The sequence below is a fragment of the Argopecten irradians genome, chromosome 6 (genome assembly GCF_041381155.1).
Source record: "Argopecten irradians isolate NY chromosome 6, Ai_NY, whole genome shotgun sequence".
NCBI classification, from domain to species: Eukaryota; Metazoa; Mollusca; class Bivalvia; order Pectinida; family Pectinidae; genus Argopecten; species Argopecten irradians.
Window position 1 is genome coordinate 624,873 of NC_091139.1, and position 17,150 is coordinate 642,022.

General features: G+C 36.2%; 1 protein-coding gene and 1 pseudogene across 12 annotated transcripts in view; one reads left to right on the forward strand and one right to left on the reverse strand.

Annotated features, from left to right (window-relative positions):
* Positions 1-17,150, forward strand: part of LOC138324657 (receptor-type tyrosine-protein phosphatase kappa-like) — a 48,565-nt gene that overhangs the window by 16,869 nt on the left and 14,546 nt on the right. For 10 of the 12 annotated variants that reach the window (XM_069269681.1, XM_069269674.1, XM_069269685.1 and 7 more), the window contains 9 exons: positions 450-545; positions 1,281-1,376; positions 4,111-4,206; positions 5,097-5,192; positions 5,502-5,597; positions 14,348-14,437; positions 15,200-15,328; positions 15,712-15,832; positions 16,503-16,639. In XM_069269681.1, coding sequence (XP_069125782.1) covers positions 450-545; positions 1,281-1,376; positions 4,111-4,206; positions 5,097-5,192; positions 5,502-5,597; positions 14,348-14,437; positions 15,200-15,328; positions 15,712-15,832; positions 16,503-16,639 — 957 coding nt within the window. The remainder of the gene's footprint in view (positions 1-449; positions 546-1,280; positions 1,377-4,110; positions 4,207-5,096; positions 5,193-5,501; positions 5,598-14,347; positions 14,438-15,199; positions 15,329-15,711; positions 15,833-16,502; positions 16,640-17,150) is intronic. The other 2 variants (XM_069269680.1, XM_069269686.1) reach the window with 2 other exon arrangements.
* On the reverse strand, positions 10,332-12,371 carry LOC138324671 (uncharacterized; annotated as a pseudogene).

Sequence of the window (17,150 nt, forward strand, 5' to 3'; positions counted from 1 at the left end):
AAAAATGACATTCTATCCACATTCTTAAATTATCTAGGATGCAGTGATGCACCATGCCGTATTTTCACTTAAACAGTCCAACAATCATTATCTATCAATAAATTTCAAATCGTCCGCTTCGTTCCTATCAGCTAGTCAGACCGTCCCTTATATTCTAATATTGCAAAGCTCCTCCCAATAAAGTTTTAAAGCTGATCGCATTGCTGATTATACGATGTAGTATGCGGTATAAAACGTACATTTGGCTAACAACGTTTGTTTTAAGATGTTGAAGGGCAACAATATTGACATAAATGGCAAATGACAAATTCTAATGCATACTTTTTTATGTATGAGCAAATATATGTGACACGTATCTCATTTTGTGAAGTTGCCCCTTAACGATTTGTATAATGTAGTTGAATTCGTCTATGTAAGTTATTCTATACACATTGACATCGCTATTTCAGACTGTATCACAGGCCGGTACGGTGATACATGTGACCAGATCTGCTCAAACAATTGCACAGGAAATGTGTGTGAAAGGAACAACGGACACTGTTCGGGTAAAATACAATTTTCTCATTTGTTATTCATCCTATATCACTAATTCGAAAATTCAGTTATATCTAAATCTACTTCCGCATTTTGATTTTCTTAGCCTATTAGACATTACAATCCTTTTTATCTTGTTTTCTCATGCATTTCCAATCATTGTTTACTATCTTGTAACAGGGTGCAGGATTTACAATAAATTTAATACCTGCCTCTGCCAGGGATCGAACTCGGGACCTCTGGATTACTAGTCTGACGCTCAACCGATCGAGCTAAAGAGAAGTTTTCTCTAGCCGAGCGATATATTGCGGCTAGTATTGACCAGGGTTACATACTCCCCCTCCAGATATTAACTCGTCCTCGAGTTTCCATGGGTCACAACGATTCCTTCGCAGGTATCGTGAAGTATCATTCCCGAGATCCTACATGGGCGCCAATGTAACAGGGTGCAGGGTTTACAATAAATTTAATACCTGCCTCTGCCAAGGATCGAACTCGGGACCTCTGGATTACTAATCTGACGCTCAACCGATCGAGCTGAAGAGAAGTTCTCTCTAGCCGAGCGATATATTACGGCTGGTATTGACCAGGGTTACAATCTAATAAAGTATTCCAATGAGGTGTTCGATATTTCTCTGTCGTAAACATGGGATTTATAACTGTTTAACAAATACTACATCCGCGCCTCGGTGGTTTGTTACTCGACCACATATACTAATGTTACAGATATATGCATTACCTTTCAGACTGTGTTTCTGGAACATACGGTCTCATGTGTGAAAACAGCTGCTCTTCGAATTGTAATGCAAAGCTGTGTGACCGGACTTCCGGACGCTGTGCAGGTAAATGGCTTCAGAAATTATTTTACACTTCATTACCTTACATTTGTTGTTACAAAAATACCCTGATATACGTTGTTAATAACATAAATTCCTTGTTGTTGCATGTATTAGATGAAAAAGGAATTAAGCTTATTAATAAAATATCAAGTTTCATGTTATTCGATATATAAATGATACATGATATTCATCTTATAATAAAAGTATTATTTGCGACAGCCAGAATGAATTAACTTTTCAAGTTGAGTACCAATTAAAAAAAAATGTAAGATGCTAACCTTATATTCTGTTAATTGCTTTGATTGCAAACATACCCAAATTATAAGCATAGTCACATTTGTTTGATTTATTCGACGGAAAGCGAAATACCACTTCGCACCGGAAAATATTCATAGAACAAGAAATATCAAAATTGTTATTTGCGTTTTACAAAAGCGCTATTACTGCAAAACAGTTCTTGTATTTGATTCAATATGTTCCTTATATCTCAAAATACTGTACGCAAGGACACACATTTTGTAGTCAGGGGATATAATTTCGTCTCATGTTAAAACTAAAACTAAAACTAATTATCTTATCCCAGAAGATTAATGAAAAAAACATTCCATCCACATTCTACAATTCCCTAAGATGCAGTGATGCACGCATGTCGTATTTTCCCTCAAACAATACAAATAAACATCTTCTATAAACAAAAACAAAAAAATCAAAAAAAAAAAAAATCGACCGCTTCTTTCTTATCAGCCAATTATATCGCTCAATACATTCTAATATTGCAAAGCTTCTCCCACTTCAAATTTTCACGCCTGATCGCATGATTAAGCGATGTTGTATGTGGTATGGAAAGTGCAGCATTTTATGCATTTTATGCCAGAATTTCCGAATCGATTATTTACCAATGCATTTGAGGTCTTTTCCTGATGCCCGTCAGTGGCAAATCTTGTAATATTTGTCTCCAACATCAACGAAACGGCCGAAATTATTTTGAAGTTTCATCTACGATCGATTGGCCTAGATCACAAAATTCCAGTCGGACGATGTTTTCGAATGAGCACATTGTGATTAACAATGTGTTTTCTGAATAAGGTAAAATACAGAACTACCGGCTATTTTTGTATAAAAGTTTTATAATTTAGTCGTGATCGGGATCTGCTGTAGCGTGTCAAGTTTGTCAGCCGATTCCCCGATAAGGCTATTTTGAACAACTGACTGAACACTGTTGACACTGTGAAATCAGTTGCACATTTGAACACTGTGAAATCAGTTGCACATTTGAATCATTTCTTCTATATTTCGATTACATCATACCTTCTAATATTTAGGTCGTGTACACTGTTAAAGGCATAGGACTCCGTCGCGACCGGTATCTTACAATATGAAAGCCTTGTAAGGTTAATTTACCGGTTTCGACGTCACCACAACAACCTTAAGAAATTCAATGAAGTTAACGCGGATTATATCATAAAAATAATCTTATCAGAAGAGACGATAAATCAACAATATTTCAGAATACAAATCTTCACATAATTATTTCGCGGCGAAGAATTATTCATATCTATCCATGTAGGTATTTAACTTGAGCTCAGAAAATTAAGATATGGGGATCCGTGAAAATGAAAAAGATGTCGTTATGGTGATATTGACGTCACATTTTGATGGAATAACATGTCATAACAACTGTTACTATACTTCTACTTTATGTACACTATATTCACTCAAGTGTGTGCTTGTCTTTCGAACTTACAGACCCTTAGAAACTAGCGCACATCCTCACTTTGGTTTATCCGTCGAACCAATCAGCTTTGAGGTGGGCGGAACTTTTTCCCAATCACGCCATTAGTTGCCAGGCGATGTGAAAATTAAGCAGAGCTAGTTTCCAATCTCGCCATATGCGATGGCTTAACCAAACGACGTTAGTTTCGATCATTAACTGTTACCGATCTTGTCGTCATGTTTATCTTGCAAGTGAAAAGTTTGTTAATGTTATTAGGTCACTGGACAAAACATGTAGTACATGTATACTTATATACGCACAGTTGTAATAGGCTACCTGTGGTTAACTTCTTGGAATTTCAACAACATATATTTCAAGAATAATACATAGTGGTAGAATCTAATAGCCACTAAGACAAATTAATATTGTCGTCAAATTTTGTGTGCACCGGTATGCTGATCAAACAGTCAAAGTATGGGGATGAGGGATAAAGCAAGTTTCTGTTTTCCCCCGAGCTTGTCTGTTTCTCTCGGCTCCGTCTCGCGAAATAGGCAAGTCTCGGACAACCATGTTACATCCATAAAACCCCATACTTTAATTGTATACCAAGATACACGACAAAATTTACTATCTCTTATCATATTCGTCGGTTTACGATGTATCAATTAAGTTTTAAGTTTGATAACAAGAGTCAATTATTTTTCATTTAACAAAGAATATTAGTTTCAAGTTTGTCGATTTCACCTTTAATTGCATATATATGTTTATAGTTTATCGACAAGTTATCATCAGACTAAAAAACAAAATCTAGGTGAATCATGATGACAGATAAAGCGTTTTATATTCATGGATAAAACAAAATTTTATTCAGTTACCAAAGTTCAGTCGTAGGAAGAAACCCTGTTCTGATATTTTAATGACATATCGTTGCCTTTTATGAAATATAACGAAAACTTGGTAATGACATTGATGAACTAAACTAACAAATAACACGATATTTAATACCGCGTATTCATATACCAGATTGCGTTTCTGAACAATACGGTGAAACATGTGACATAAGCTGCCCAGAAAGTTGCAACGGCACAACGTGTGGAAGGAACGACGGACACTGCTTGGGTGAATATTCATTTTATCTATTATAATAATTCCTATAGTAAGCGGTATCTTTTTCCTCCTTCTATTTTGTTTATCTATGTGTTACTGCCGAAAGTCGAAGCGAGCATAGTCCTCCCTATTTAGTTGTACAATGTGATCCCTATAATCAATGAAATAATGCTGACATTCTATTACTTTAATTATATACTGTTGGCATTTAGTTTGGTCTAAACACAATAATAACATTCATCTGGTGATTTCTCCTGTTAATGACATAGATCTTCGCTACTGTATATTAACGTTCTATAACAAATTCAGATATAATTATTTTGAACAGCAAGGGGTGCTAATGATATCTGACGTTGACGTCAAATCAAGGACTTCTATGATACATGTGGCTCACTTTCGTACCACATTGTACAACAAACTTACAGTTATTCTAGTAATTGTTATGAAAAATGATTTGAAAATCATATGAAAACTATCAAATTTCGCTCCTACTGTCTCGCAGTAATAACATGTATTAGCTCAAAAAAAACTTTCTCTAGTTTTAATTCCACTTCAATTTATTACCGTTACTATCGTGCATTGAACAACCCAGGAGAGTTCTAAGACTCTAGGCGATATTAACTTTCTTGTGTTATAGAAACATTAAACCATTACCTAAACAATATATTTCTGGCTAAGTTTTGATATTGACAAAATATTCCAATAATATTAGCATGATAATGAGGGAAATAAACCCAATTAGCCATAAAAGCTGTAATATTGTGGCTCACAAGACTCACAAGAATAGGCCGGTTACGTATATTCGTTCTAATGTTAAAAGAATAAATAAATCAAGCTACTGAATGTATATAATCTTACACGTATTCATTCATAGTAAGTCTGTTGTTTAATAATTTTATTAGATTGCGTTGCTCAGAGATATGGCGATAAATGTGAAAGGAATTGTTCTCAACATTGCAAGGACAGACACTGCCATAAGGATGACGGACAATGTGTTGGTGAGCAAGTCTGTTTTAATTTTCTTCACAACTTTCGTAAATTTATTTAATTATAGACCGCTCATTGATGCATCACAAATCAGACTAGAAATCTTCAATTTACCAATTCTGTTCTGATTGTTTAGGTGAGCATGTAAATCGTTAGCTTTAATGTAATTCCAAATGATATGCAATACAAACTGTGCATTTTCCCAATAGCTTTTAGTGTTTTGTTAATGTGATTATATCTTTTTTATAAAATATTGTATGCAAATGCATATGCATGTAATACATTGTGTATTATGATTGACCGCATTCTTTCATATTTAGAGTGTAATCCTGGAAAATACGGAGCAACATGTGACATGGACTGTCCAGAGAAGTGTAATAGGAGGTTGTGTGAACAAACCACAGGGCACTGTAAAGGTAGATTAATTTCAACAATTGTTAAGTGATGCTATTTATCAAATAGAAGACAAACACAAAATTGATATTTACCACGACTAAATTTTAATTGAAAATATTCAATCAATATTCAATCAATAACAAAACCTACATTTGAATACTTAGCCTTAAATGGTATATTAAACTATATCTGAATACTTTTAACCTACTAAAAAATGGCAGAAGTTGGCCAAGGCTTCAACATGAGAATTAAAAACAGCTAATATTAAAATGGAAACTGGGAACAGGAAATTCCATTAAATAGAAGCTGATGTATATGATAGACTTAGAAATTATATATCGGCATTTTCTGTTGCTCCAAGTGAAACACCGCCTTACACGGAACAATTAATTCCACGACAAAGTTCAGATAATCATTGCTACCGCAATCTGTCACAAACCAATCGCTGATGTCCTGGAATAATTATCACTGCACTTTGGGTCATGCTGAAGCCTCGACGACGAATCTTAACACAGGAAGTGATGAGCTGAAAAATACAAATTAAAAAACCGACAGCAGAAATGCAAGATAACAATCAGCACTCTAGCACTAGATAAACGGGTGGGAAGGGTGGGTTTTTCTCCAAACAATCTATGGGATCAAATATTGTGCGCCTTCCCTGTACGTAAAATGGATTAAAAAGGATTTATCTACCTCCCAATTGGAGAGTTCACAGTTATAGAAGGACAGGGGGCATAACTCTAATGTCTTCATCCGATAAATTGAACTAATTGAGATACCATTAGTTCTTATTATCAAATAGAAGACAAACACAAAATTGATATTTACCACGACTAAATTTTAATTGAAAATATTCAATCAATTTTCAATCAATAACAAAACCTACATTTGAATACTTAGCCTTAAATGGTATATTAAACTATATCTGAATACTTTTAACCTACTAAAAAATGGCAGAAGTTGGCCAAGGCTTCAACATGAGAATTAAAAACAGCTAATATTAAAATGGAAACTGGGAACAGAAAATTCCATTAAATAGAAGCTGATGTATATGATAGACTTAGAAATTATATATCGGCATTTTCTGTTGCTCCAAGTGAAACACCGCCAAATGACAACATTAGATGTTGTCACCGCCAACAGAAATGCGTTACAGTCAGGACAATTCCAAGTAAAATGGTCAAAATATATAAATAAATTTGCTGCAAGGGCAAAGCCATATCAAAAATTGGCTCAATAAGAAATGTGAAAATAACAAGATGCACCATACAAATAAGTGCCAAAATAACAAATATGAGGAAGAGCAGATGTCAAAATGAGCCAATTGCTCTGCTGGAAGCGTAACCAAACAAATGTACGCACAAAAGTTATGCAAATCGCATAAAAGAGGACACCGACCCAACCAAAATTTGGGCGTATTAGGGCGACCACAAATAAAACCAGCAATATCAAACTCTTCCTCCAAAATACACAAAATTGCAGCATAGCAAAAACAAAATCAATCAATAAATTTTGTTAACAAATATTCATTTTTTTTTTTTTTTTTTTTTTTTTTTTTTTTTGTCCTGACTGCAAGCACAAACTTAACTTAACCAAACAATTAACCATTGTATTTGCTTAAAACTAAAGCAACCAAGCCCAAGGGCCTAATTCGCCAAAAGGGGGAGAAACTCTTTCTGCGCTAGTTAAAAATGCCTGCAATGCTTGCTGCAAACGATACAAAAACAGATTACTGCCTAGCTGACTCAAATGAACACCATCCGAAAACATAGCTTGGTTCTTATCAGTTATTTCTGGATATCTAATATAACAACCACCTCGCCTAACAATGTAAGATCCAATCTGGCTATTGATTCTCACCGGAATCTGTTTAACGGTAGAATGACTTTGCTCACCCCGCCAATTAACGCGAGGTAAAATGGCTGACCACACCAGTCTAGTGTTAGGGAACATATCCTGTATTTCGTCAATAGCCTTGGTCATCCTATGCCTTAACTCACATGAATTAACTTGTGCTACATCATTCCCCCCACAATGTATCACTAATAGGGCTGGTGGCTCAACAATTGGTAACAGAAGTTTCAAATGAGCCATTAAATCTCTCCAACGTAATCCCCCTTTTGCATGCCATACAATACTAAAATTGAAACGTCCCATATCCAAGTTGGAGGTTTCTCTGGATGCCCTGGCCTGACAAAATGCTCGCCTGATGATGGAAGACCCAACTATCAATATGGTAGAACTGGCATCTGCAACTTAAGCTTAAGGTAAGCCATGCGTGCAAAAACCATACTTAAAGAAGCTCGTTAGTAGGAATTCGAATATAATTCTTAAAGGCCCTAGATTCCCAGCGACCCAATTCTTTAATTTTCTCCTCAGAGAAACCTTGCATGGCGGCAAAAGTTGCCGCACCTACTCTAAACGAATGAGACTTGTAACGTTCTGACCTTACCCCCACAGCATTCAAAGACTTTCGTAAAACAGAAGAAAATTGAAATCTAGTAACAGGGGAACTATTTACATGGCAGAAAAACACACCAGGGAGCTGCTTACGTAAAGACAGATATTGTTTCACTAAATACACTGGGCATGTAAGCGACTCATTACTAGTCAAAGAGATAACGACACCCTTTCCCATTTGATCGGTTTTAGAATGAGGGAGCTTTATTTGCACCATATCCTGACTATCACAAACTGAGACATTATGAGCCAACAAAGCATGACCAAAATCAGACTTATTGGCCACCACCAACTCACCAACACGTAGAAAGCCGTAGTATGCCACTGAAAAAAGAGCTGCAAATAATGCTGACTCATAAGATGAACTACAAACCAACGGTAATGTCTGTATTATCTTAACTAACAACTCTGGTGAGATAGGAAGACGGCTATCAACTCTATCATTTAGTCTTGACAAACCACTTATCATTTTCTTAACGATAAAAAACTGGGTAACATCAGCAAAACCATTAAGCTTACACTTAAAACTAATGCCAGACAAATAGGATTTTACTGTTGAAGGCGCCATTTCTTAGGTAGACAAATAAGCTACAAATTCTACAACACTACGCAGGGTGGGCGGCCAGTCACTACCAGCATTACAAGACCTTCGAAAGTCTTCAAAACGGTCCAGTCCTGTATCATAGACCCTCATCGTGGCCTCTGAAACCGATGCATTCAAAAGTCTGCTAACTTCAGCCTGGACACTAACTGAACAAAAGCCTCTGGGATCACTGATGGTTCCAACGCTGCTTGAGGGGCCAACATACGGAAACGCACCCACTGCTGTCGAGAGATAGCATCGGCAATACCATTATCAAGACCATCAATATGGACCGCTTTACACTGAATGTTGAGAAGCATACAGCGTAGCACGAATGGCCTAATTAACTCCATAACCCTACTAGATCTAGACGTCTTCTTACTTAGAATAGCAACCAAGGCCTCGTTATCTGTATGCAGCAAAATTTTTTTATTCCTCAAATCAGAACCCCAAATAAACAAAGCCATGACAATTGGAATAAGCTCCAGGAATGTAATATCACGAATAACCTCACAATTAGCCCATTCACTGGGCCAGGAGAAAAATGCCCACATCCCTTGAAAGAAGGCACCCCCACCTTTGGAACAATCGCCACCAGCACTGTCAGTGAAAAGCTGTAACTCACAGTTGTTGATCCAGAACCTCTCTGGAAAACTACAATAACCATTGAACTGATCTAAAAAATGTAACCACATTTGGATATCTTGTTTCATACCACTGGAGACCCTAACAAAGTGATGACACTTGCGAATACCCGACATTGCGTCATAAAAACGCCGAATAAAAGCACGAGCCGACGGGATTGCCCTAACACAAAAATTCAAAACCCCTGTTAATGACTGAAGTTTGCGAAGCGTAACTTTGCTCTTCGAATATACCTCAAGTAATAATTCTCTCAATGAACTCAACTTCTCTTGCGGAATGCGAATTTGCATTAGAATGGAATCTATTTCCAAACCTAGGAAAACTAAAACTGGTGTTGGAAGTACAGTCTTATCTTCTGCAATAGGCACGCCTAACTCTTTACACAATTGTTCAAAGTTGTACATAAGATTGGCACAAACTGAAGTATTTTCCCTACCAGCAAAGAAAAAATCATCTAAGTAATGATCCAGCCCAGCTTCATGCACACCCTGAGTTCTATCCCTGACTAACCATTCTATGATGGAGGAGAACTTCTCAAACAAAGAGCAAGATATAGCACAACCCATTGGTAAACATTTGTCAACAAAATACTGCTCACCTAATTTAAACCCCAATAACTCAAAATCCGAAGGGTCAATAGGTAAAAGTCTGAAAGCTGACTTAATGTCCATCTTGCCCATCAAAGTCTTAGGACCTAGCTTATTAACAATATCAATAATATTATCAAAACTGGTATAATGAACTGTGCACAAGCTCTCATCGATAAAAAAGTTAATGCCCTTTCCTAAAGGATAGGATAAATGGTGAATAAGTCGCCAAGTCCCATCTTTCTTTGGAACTAAACCTATAGGGGAGACCCTTAAAGATGGTAAAGGGAGATAATCAAAAGGACCTGCTACCCTGCCAGCCGAAATTTCTTTCCTAATTTTTTGCAAAGCCGCCTCCTCGTTACCAAAAACAGATTTAAGATTCTTGCAAGACATATGGCCACGTGGCCCCTTGTAATGTAAAGAAAAACCTGAACGAAACCCTGAGACAACCGTGTTAACTAACTCCCTATTAAGATGTGACTCAAGATATTTTTCTAAAAGAACATTATTAATTGGGCGTTTGGCCGAGAACTCTTAGATTGGAAGCTTCCGCGTGTCTGGTATTTGAGGCCTGAGTTACTGCCAAGTTGTTGAACACCACCTGACCTAAAAGTAGAATTAACACTCGAGTCAGACTGCTGCGCTTTGACACAATTTAACCTCTTGTGACCACCCCCACAAAATAAACACAGGTGACGGAAAAAACATGGGTTGCTGTTGCATGAACCATTATTAAAATCGTAGCACTTTTTGATAATTGCATTAGATTTCACGACATCTGTTTGTTTTTGACCAAACTTATTACCTACAACTACTCCCGAATTACCATACATATAAAGGAGCCACAACTCCTGGTCCACCTGATTCCATGGCAACGAATCGTGACGAGCCTTTTTAAGGCGAAACTGTTCATCATACGATTTCCATGACAGACCCCCAGTTTCTCCTGGCCCCTAACCTAACTGTATGCATATACTTCAACAACCCAGAAGTATCCTCAGGATGAGCAGATGAATAGACAGAAATGAATATAGTAAAAGCATCCGTCCACATATCTATGTCATTGATTTTCACACTCTTTTGTTTTTCTTTCATTACTAACTGCCCATTAACAACAGAAAAATGTTTGTCTTCAACGATTGGGGCAGGTTTTGACAAAAGCTGCCCAAGGTCAACAAATTCCTTATTGATTATCTTTTGTCTTAGAGTGCAAGAAACTGAAACGCCCAAATCATCACAAACACTTTGCACTTGATGTAGCATTGGGTTAAAATGGTTCACATCTAATGCAGGAGATTGTAAAGAATTCGAAATTGTTCTATTACCTTCAGGTTGGGGCGTAACGTGCACAGGCTCAATTGCCTGATGAACCGCTTCAACGAGCTGTGGGGCAACCCTGGCTGACACCTGCTCGACAACCGCCTCCAGCTGATCCGCTGATAAAGGACCCTGTTCCCCGTTACCCCCACTGGCTACTGCTGGAGCCGTCACCCTTGCAGTACTGGGGCCACTCTCACTCTGACTGGCTGCACTGGACGCCCTGGAACCACTTCTATTCCTAGCATAGGGGCTGGTTGAAAGCCTCGAGGGTCGCTTTCCCTTACCACGCATGACTGAAACTCAAATAAGGACATATAGAACAAATCGACAAAATCCGACAAACAAACATGCCATTACATCCTTGGTAACTCGGTATTGAAAAATTTACCTATCAGCGTTAGCATATAAACGCCCGGGTCACCGAGGATGACAATAGATCTAGGCTAACTTAAGTTCACAACACTTATACATGAACAAAGGGGAGCAACTCCCATCAACGAACAATATTAAAACACAATTAAACGAATTATTAAATGAAGACTTTCAGTTCGAAGAAAAAATATCATGATACGACTATAAAAGTGAATACTCCAAATCACTAATTTATATCCCCGCTAAAGGGAACACCGTTTACTATGCACTAATAGTGCAAAATTACTCACTTCTACAATTAAATAAAATACCGAAATAAATTCCGATATGGGATAATGAAGTAAAAATTCTGGCAAATTATTAGCAATGGTGTCAGGAACTAGGCATTGTTATATATATATATATATATATATATATATATATAAATTATCTATAAACTGTATGAGCAACTAGAAACGGGACAACCACGTGTCCGAGGGCAGGATGGCCGCACGTGGTGACCATGCGGTACGCATACGACTGACCACACAACATATCAAAATCAAACGACATCCGCTTCAATATAAACCAATGCTGTATAACAGTCACACAAAGTATATCTGTATGACTAAATAAACTGTTGACACCACAATTCTTCACCAAATGCCTTTTTTTTCTCCAAACAATCTATGGGATCAAATATTGTGCGCCTTCCCTGTACGTAAAATGGATTAAAAAGGATTTATCTACCTCCCAATTGGAGAGTTCACAGTTATAGAAGGACAGGGGGCATAACTCTAATGTCTTCATCCGATAAATTGAACTAATTGAGATACCATTAGTTCTTAGTATTTGATGTCTACAATTCTATGATAGACTGGACATCAGTGACTACAGTACTACAAACATCACTAAAATTTGGCTTGATAATTATTGTCGCAATGATTTCTGATTCTAGAGTTAAACTTAGGGGAGATAATCTAGAAGTATTACAATTCTGATAAGAATATTTAATCAATAACGTAGGGTCAAAAATTATGAAGACGTGTTTCTGTCCATTCATGAATATACTGTTTCAATTCTTGAAAAAAACCAAGAAACAATATTGGGTCACCTGTGTTCTTCATTGGTAACATAAATGATGTAAAGCTGAATGTGCTTGATTTATACTAAATTCAATAATACTTGTTAAGTATACGTCCTAAAACATAACAAAACAATCTCGCGTTTTGCCATATAAGAAAACGTGATTTGACAATAAAAGTATATGTTCCACTGTATTCGATTCCAATTAACTTGGTGTATAATACATATGTACTATGTAAATGAAGCATTAAATAGATGTTACACAATGAGTGGTTGTTGGATATTGAATTTATTCCACAAAAGTGAGTTATTTTCTAAAAGTTACAAAAGACACGAGCTTTAGCAAGTGTCTTTTGTAACTTTATACTAAATAACTTTCGAGTGTGGAATAAATTTCATATCCAAAAACCACGAGTCGTGTGACCTGTTTCTACCACAATTATATCCGTTTTTAACCGATAAAAATACCATGAGGATAAGGTAACGTGTGTTTGCCGAGATATGCAAATAAGATGTGATATTTTCATCAGCAAACAATGCACTAATTAATTTTCAAAAGTAATCATTTGATAAAGAATCCATTTATATAAAAGTCTTCGAATTGGGAGCTACTTTATGATTAAATATTTCTCATTTAACGTATTATTACATTTTTTTCAAAGTCATATACAGTATATAACTCGTTGTTGGTCTATATAAAGCATGTGTACGACAGAACCGTGCCATTTACTTCCCGCCAAATAATCATCAAGCCATTGTGATCAAGTTCAAGTCCGTTTTATACTAGTTTACTCTACCAAACTCACCAGTATTAATACCCTTTTCCGTCAAAACGAATGAGTTACACAGATCATTATACTAAACATAAAAAGTCACGTTTTCGACGCATACTGAACGCTTTGCAATAGCAGTTGTCTTGGCGTAAGGCGGCGATCACAACATACATCGTAGCGTGACGTCACTAGATTATTGATGACGTTGACAAATGATGACGTTGCACTGAGAAATAAAGAGTTCGGTTAAAGTTCACCATGTCAGCCAATCAGATTGTGTATAAGGTTTATACTATGTGTGGTATAAACAAATTTTTAATCAACAGCTACATCACTTATCTGATACCCTGAGAGTTGAATAAAACCGCCTATTGTGGTATAAATAGAGGTTACACAACGAGTGGTTGTTGGATATGGAATTTATTCCACACGAGTGAGTTATTTTTTAAAAGTTACAAAAGACACGAGCTTTAGCGAGTGTCTTTTGTAACTTTTAAAAAATAACTTACGAGTGTGGAATAAATTCCATATCCAACAACCACGAGTCGTGTGACCTGTTTCTACCATAATAATATCCAAATTTAGCCGATAGAAATATGTCGAGGATAAGTACGCAATCCAACAGCAGTTTTGGTGTCAAGCGGCGATATCACCGCATAGCATGACGTCACTCGATTATTGATGACGTTGACAAAAGGTGATACGACACTGAGAAAGACGTAGTTCGGTCAAAGTTCATCGTGCCAGCCAATCAGAATGCGTACAGAGTTTATACCACGTGTGGTATAAACAAATTGTTAATCAACAGCTGCATCGTTTATTTGATACCATGAGAGTTGAATAACAGCGCCTATTGTTGTAGAAACATTATTAATACTAATAACACAAGCAGAGTCTATAGACAGAGAGACTATATGACTATATGAACTGATAACCACATGGAGTTTGTATCTGTTTTGTAGGATGTGTAAAGGGATCCTATGGCATAGACTGTTCGACGGCATGTGATACTAACTGTTTAGAATGTGATCAACAAAACGGAGAATGTACAGGTAAATTTATATAATTATTCAACAGGATGTCAAAGTCAAACAAAACATACCTATATATTGCAATATTCTTCTTTCATCAATCACTATAGACATATCAGAAAGTGTTCACTAAGACTATATACTCACCGCGATCTCGGGTCAACATCGGACATTCTCTAACCTATACTTAACGAGTTATCCATTGCTCCTATAAGCTGTATCGCCATGAGCCGTGCATACTTTCTGGTTATTCAAACTTGATACATAATAAAATATGTTGGTAGAATTGTTTTAAGTCATTGGGATATACGCTTCATTCAAAAAGGGTGTGTGTGTGATATAATATAGAAATGTTCAAATTTTAAAGATTAAAATGTATTTCATGTGCATATTTATATGTTGGTCATAACTGTATTTCCCTTAGAGTCTCCCGGTCGAATCCCGATCATTTAGCCACGTCACCATTGAAATATCTTGAAATCATGATGTTAATAAACTAGGAATTATATCCGATTATCAAATTATTGATGTGTAATATGTAAAGTGTCACTCGCTAAGTACTTAAAATTTGTACTGTGTCACTGCATACTCATTAAACGTATAAGTACTTAACATTCAATTATGCGTATAATTCTGTGTAGTTCTACACTACACCACAACGAAACTACAACATACGGACAACTAAGAAAATTAACATTATATATATGTGATAATTGGAGTCTTACCTTAGGACTTAGTATGTCTATTTATATCTAACATGTAGCTATCCTTTTCTTTTAACAGAATGTGCCGCAGGTTTATATGGAACGAACTGCACTTTGACGTGTGGACATTGCAGTAGTTGTCTGATCTACTCCGGTGTCTGTGTAACACCATGTGACGATGGTTACCAAGGAGATTTGTGTGCAACAAGTAACAATTAGTTTAACTTCAAACTGATGAATGCTATTTCAAAATTCCACATACATTAACATTATTTAAGGATGCGCCACCTCTGACAAATGAATTCTCTATCAACAACAGGAACAGACGATTTCGTATTTTCTTCAGTTACAAAAAATACTTACTTTACCATTACCACCATGAACAAGTTTGAGCCTCTGATATTACTTCAAGTTAAAGATATTTAAAGTAATGGATTGCATCCCGAAAAATATGTTCTAATTGTGCACGCACTAAGCTGTAACCAAAAACATTAAAATACTTTAATAGTGTAATCCTTTGGTATGTTCTGTCAAAACGTCATCTTATGGAGGTTATTTTGATTTGATATTTATCTATTTATCATTTGATAGGGCAAGCCGTCGCGTCTGAGGATAACGCTCCCTCAGTTGATGCAGGGCCGATAGTGGGAGCTGTCGTAGGAGTGATTGTAGTCGGGGTTGTCGCCATTGTTATAGTTCTCTTTATCAGAAGGTAATGTTCTATAACAACAATGTATGAAATCGATAGAAAGTGGCAAAGTATAACATTTTTTTAATTTGAATTCTAATTAGTAAATGTTTCTGGTAGTTTAGGCATTAACTTTTCCATTTAATTTCAAAAGACTTTGAAAGATAATGGATATGGGTGGATGAAAAGGTATTTACTTCTTAATATTTTAATTACCATTAGGTAATGCATTATAAAGTGAATATGGGGGATGTTTAATTAATATTTAATGGGGCTACCTTAGTTACGATTAACATTAACATACATGTGTGTGAATGTGTATGTTAAATTTGCATGTTACATAATTTGTTACCTGTAGGCACGGCTGTGGGAATTGTTCAGGTGCAATATTACAGCTCAAAAGACTTATATAAGATAATTATGTCGTCTTTAGGGCTATCTCGAAAGATTTGAAGCAGATAATATTGCCATTTTTAGAGCTACAATTTCTGCCTATTGCTGCTAATGGAGCAAAATAGTAATGATTAGGCCGAAAGGTAAAGTAGGCCGGGTACGTATACTCGTTCTAAGGCAGAATGCCGATGCAAAATAGACCTGTGATGTCAAACGATCACACTTTATTTATATTTTGGGTTGAAATTCCACAATGATTCTTCTAAAGAATCAATAATTAATGGATTTGGTTTTTTTTCAGGCGTCGACTAAATGCTGATCGACAGAAGCCTTTTAGTGATATTGGTGAAAGCAATAAAAACCTATACCTCGAACCAGTAGAGTCCAAGAACCGTAAATCTGGGATGACAGATGGCAATATATACAGCAACATATCAGGTGATCAATACATAATCACAAATAACTACAGATAGTCAGACTTTTATTTTAGAAGGGTATTGTGCATAGTGATGCTGTTGCCAAAATTTACGGAATATTCTCATCAAACGTTTGGTATTTTCATAGGAAACAGTGCTACTACTTTAGTGGCAGGTTCTTAATGAAATGTATGGTATTACAAGCTAATGATTAGCATATGTTTCATAAAACCAAAACACGACTGCATAATTTAGGAAATAGCTGATGTATTTTGAGAGTAAAAATAACTTCTATTGTATGTTTTTAGTTGAAGGTCATGAATTAGTATAAATTGAGTGTGTTTTCCAAACTAGTTGAAACAGACGTCAAAGACTTCGCAAATTAAACTAGTCACCATGGGTGACATTAACATCAGAAGCCGTCAACATTGCCAGCAATTTTCTTTTCTGTTTTCTTACTTTCATTACGCGGGCTGTTGTGGTAGATATACTGTCCACGTCAACCAAAATGGATTAGTTTGACTGGTACATAT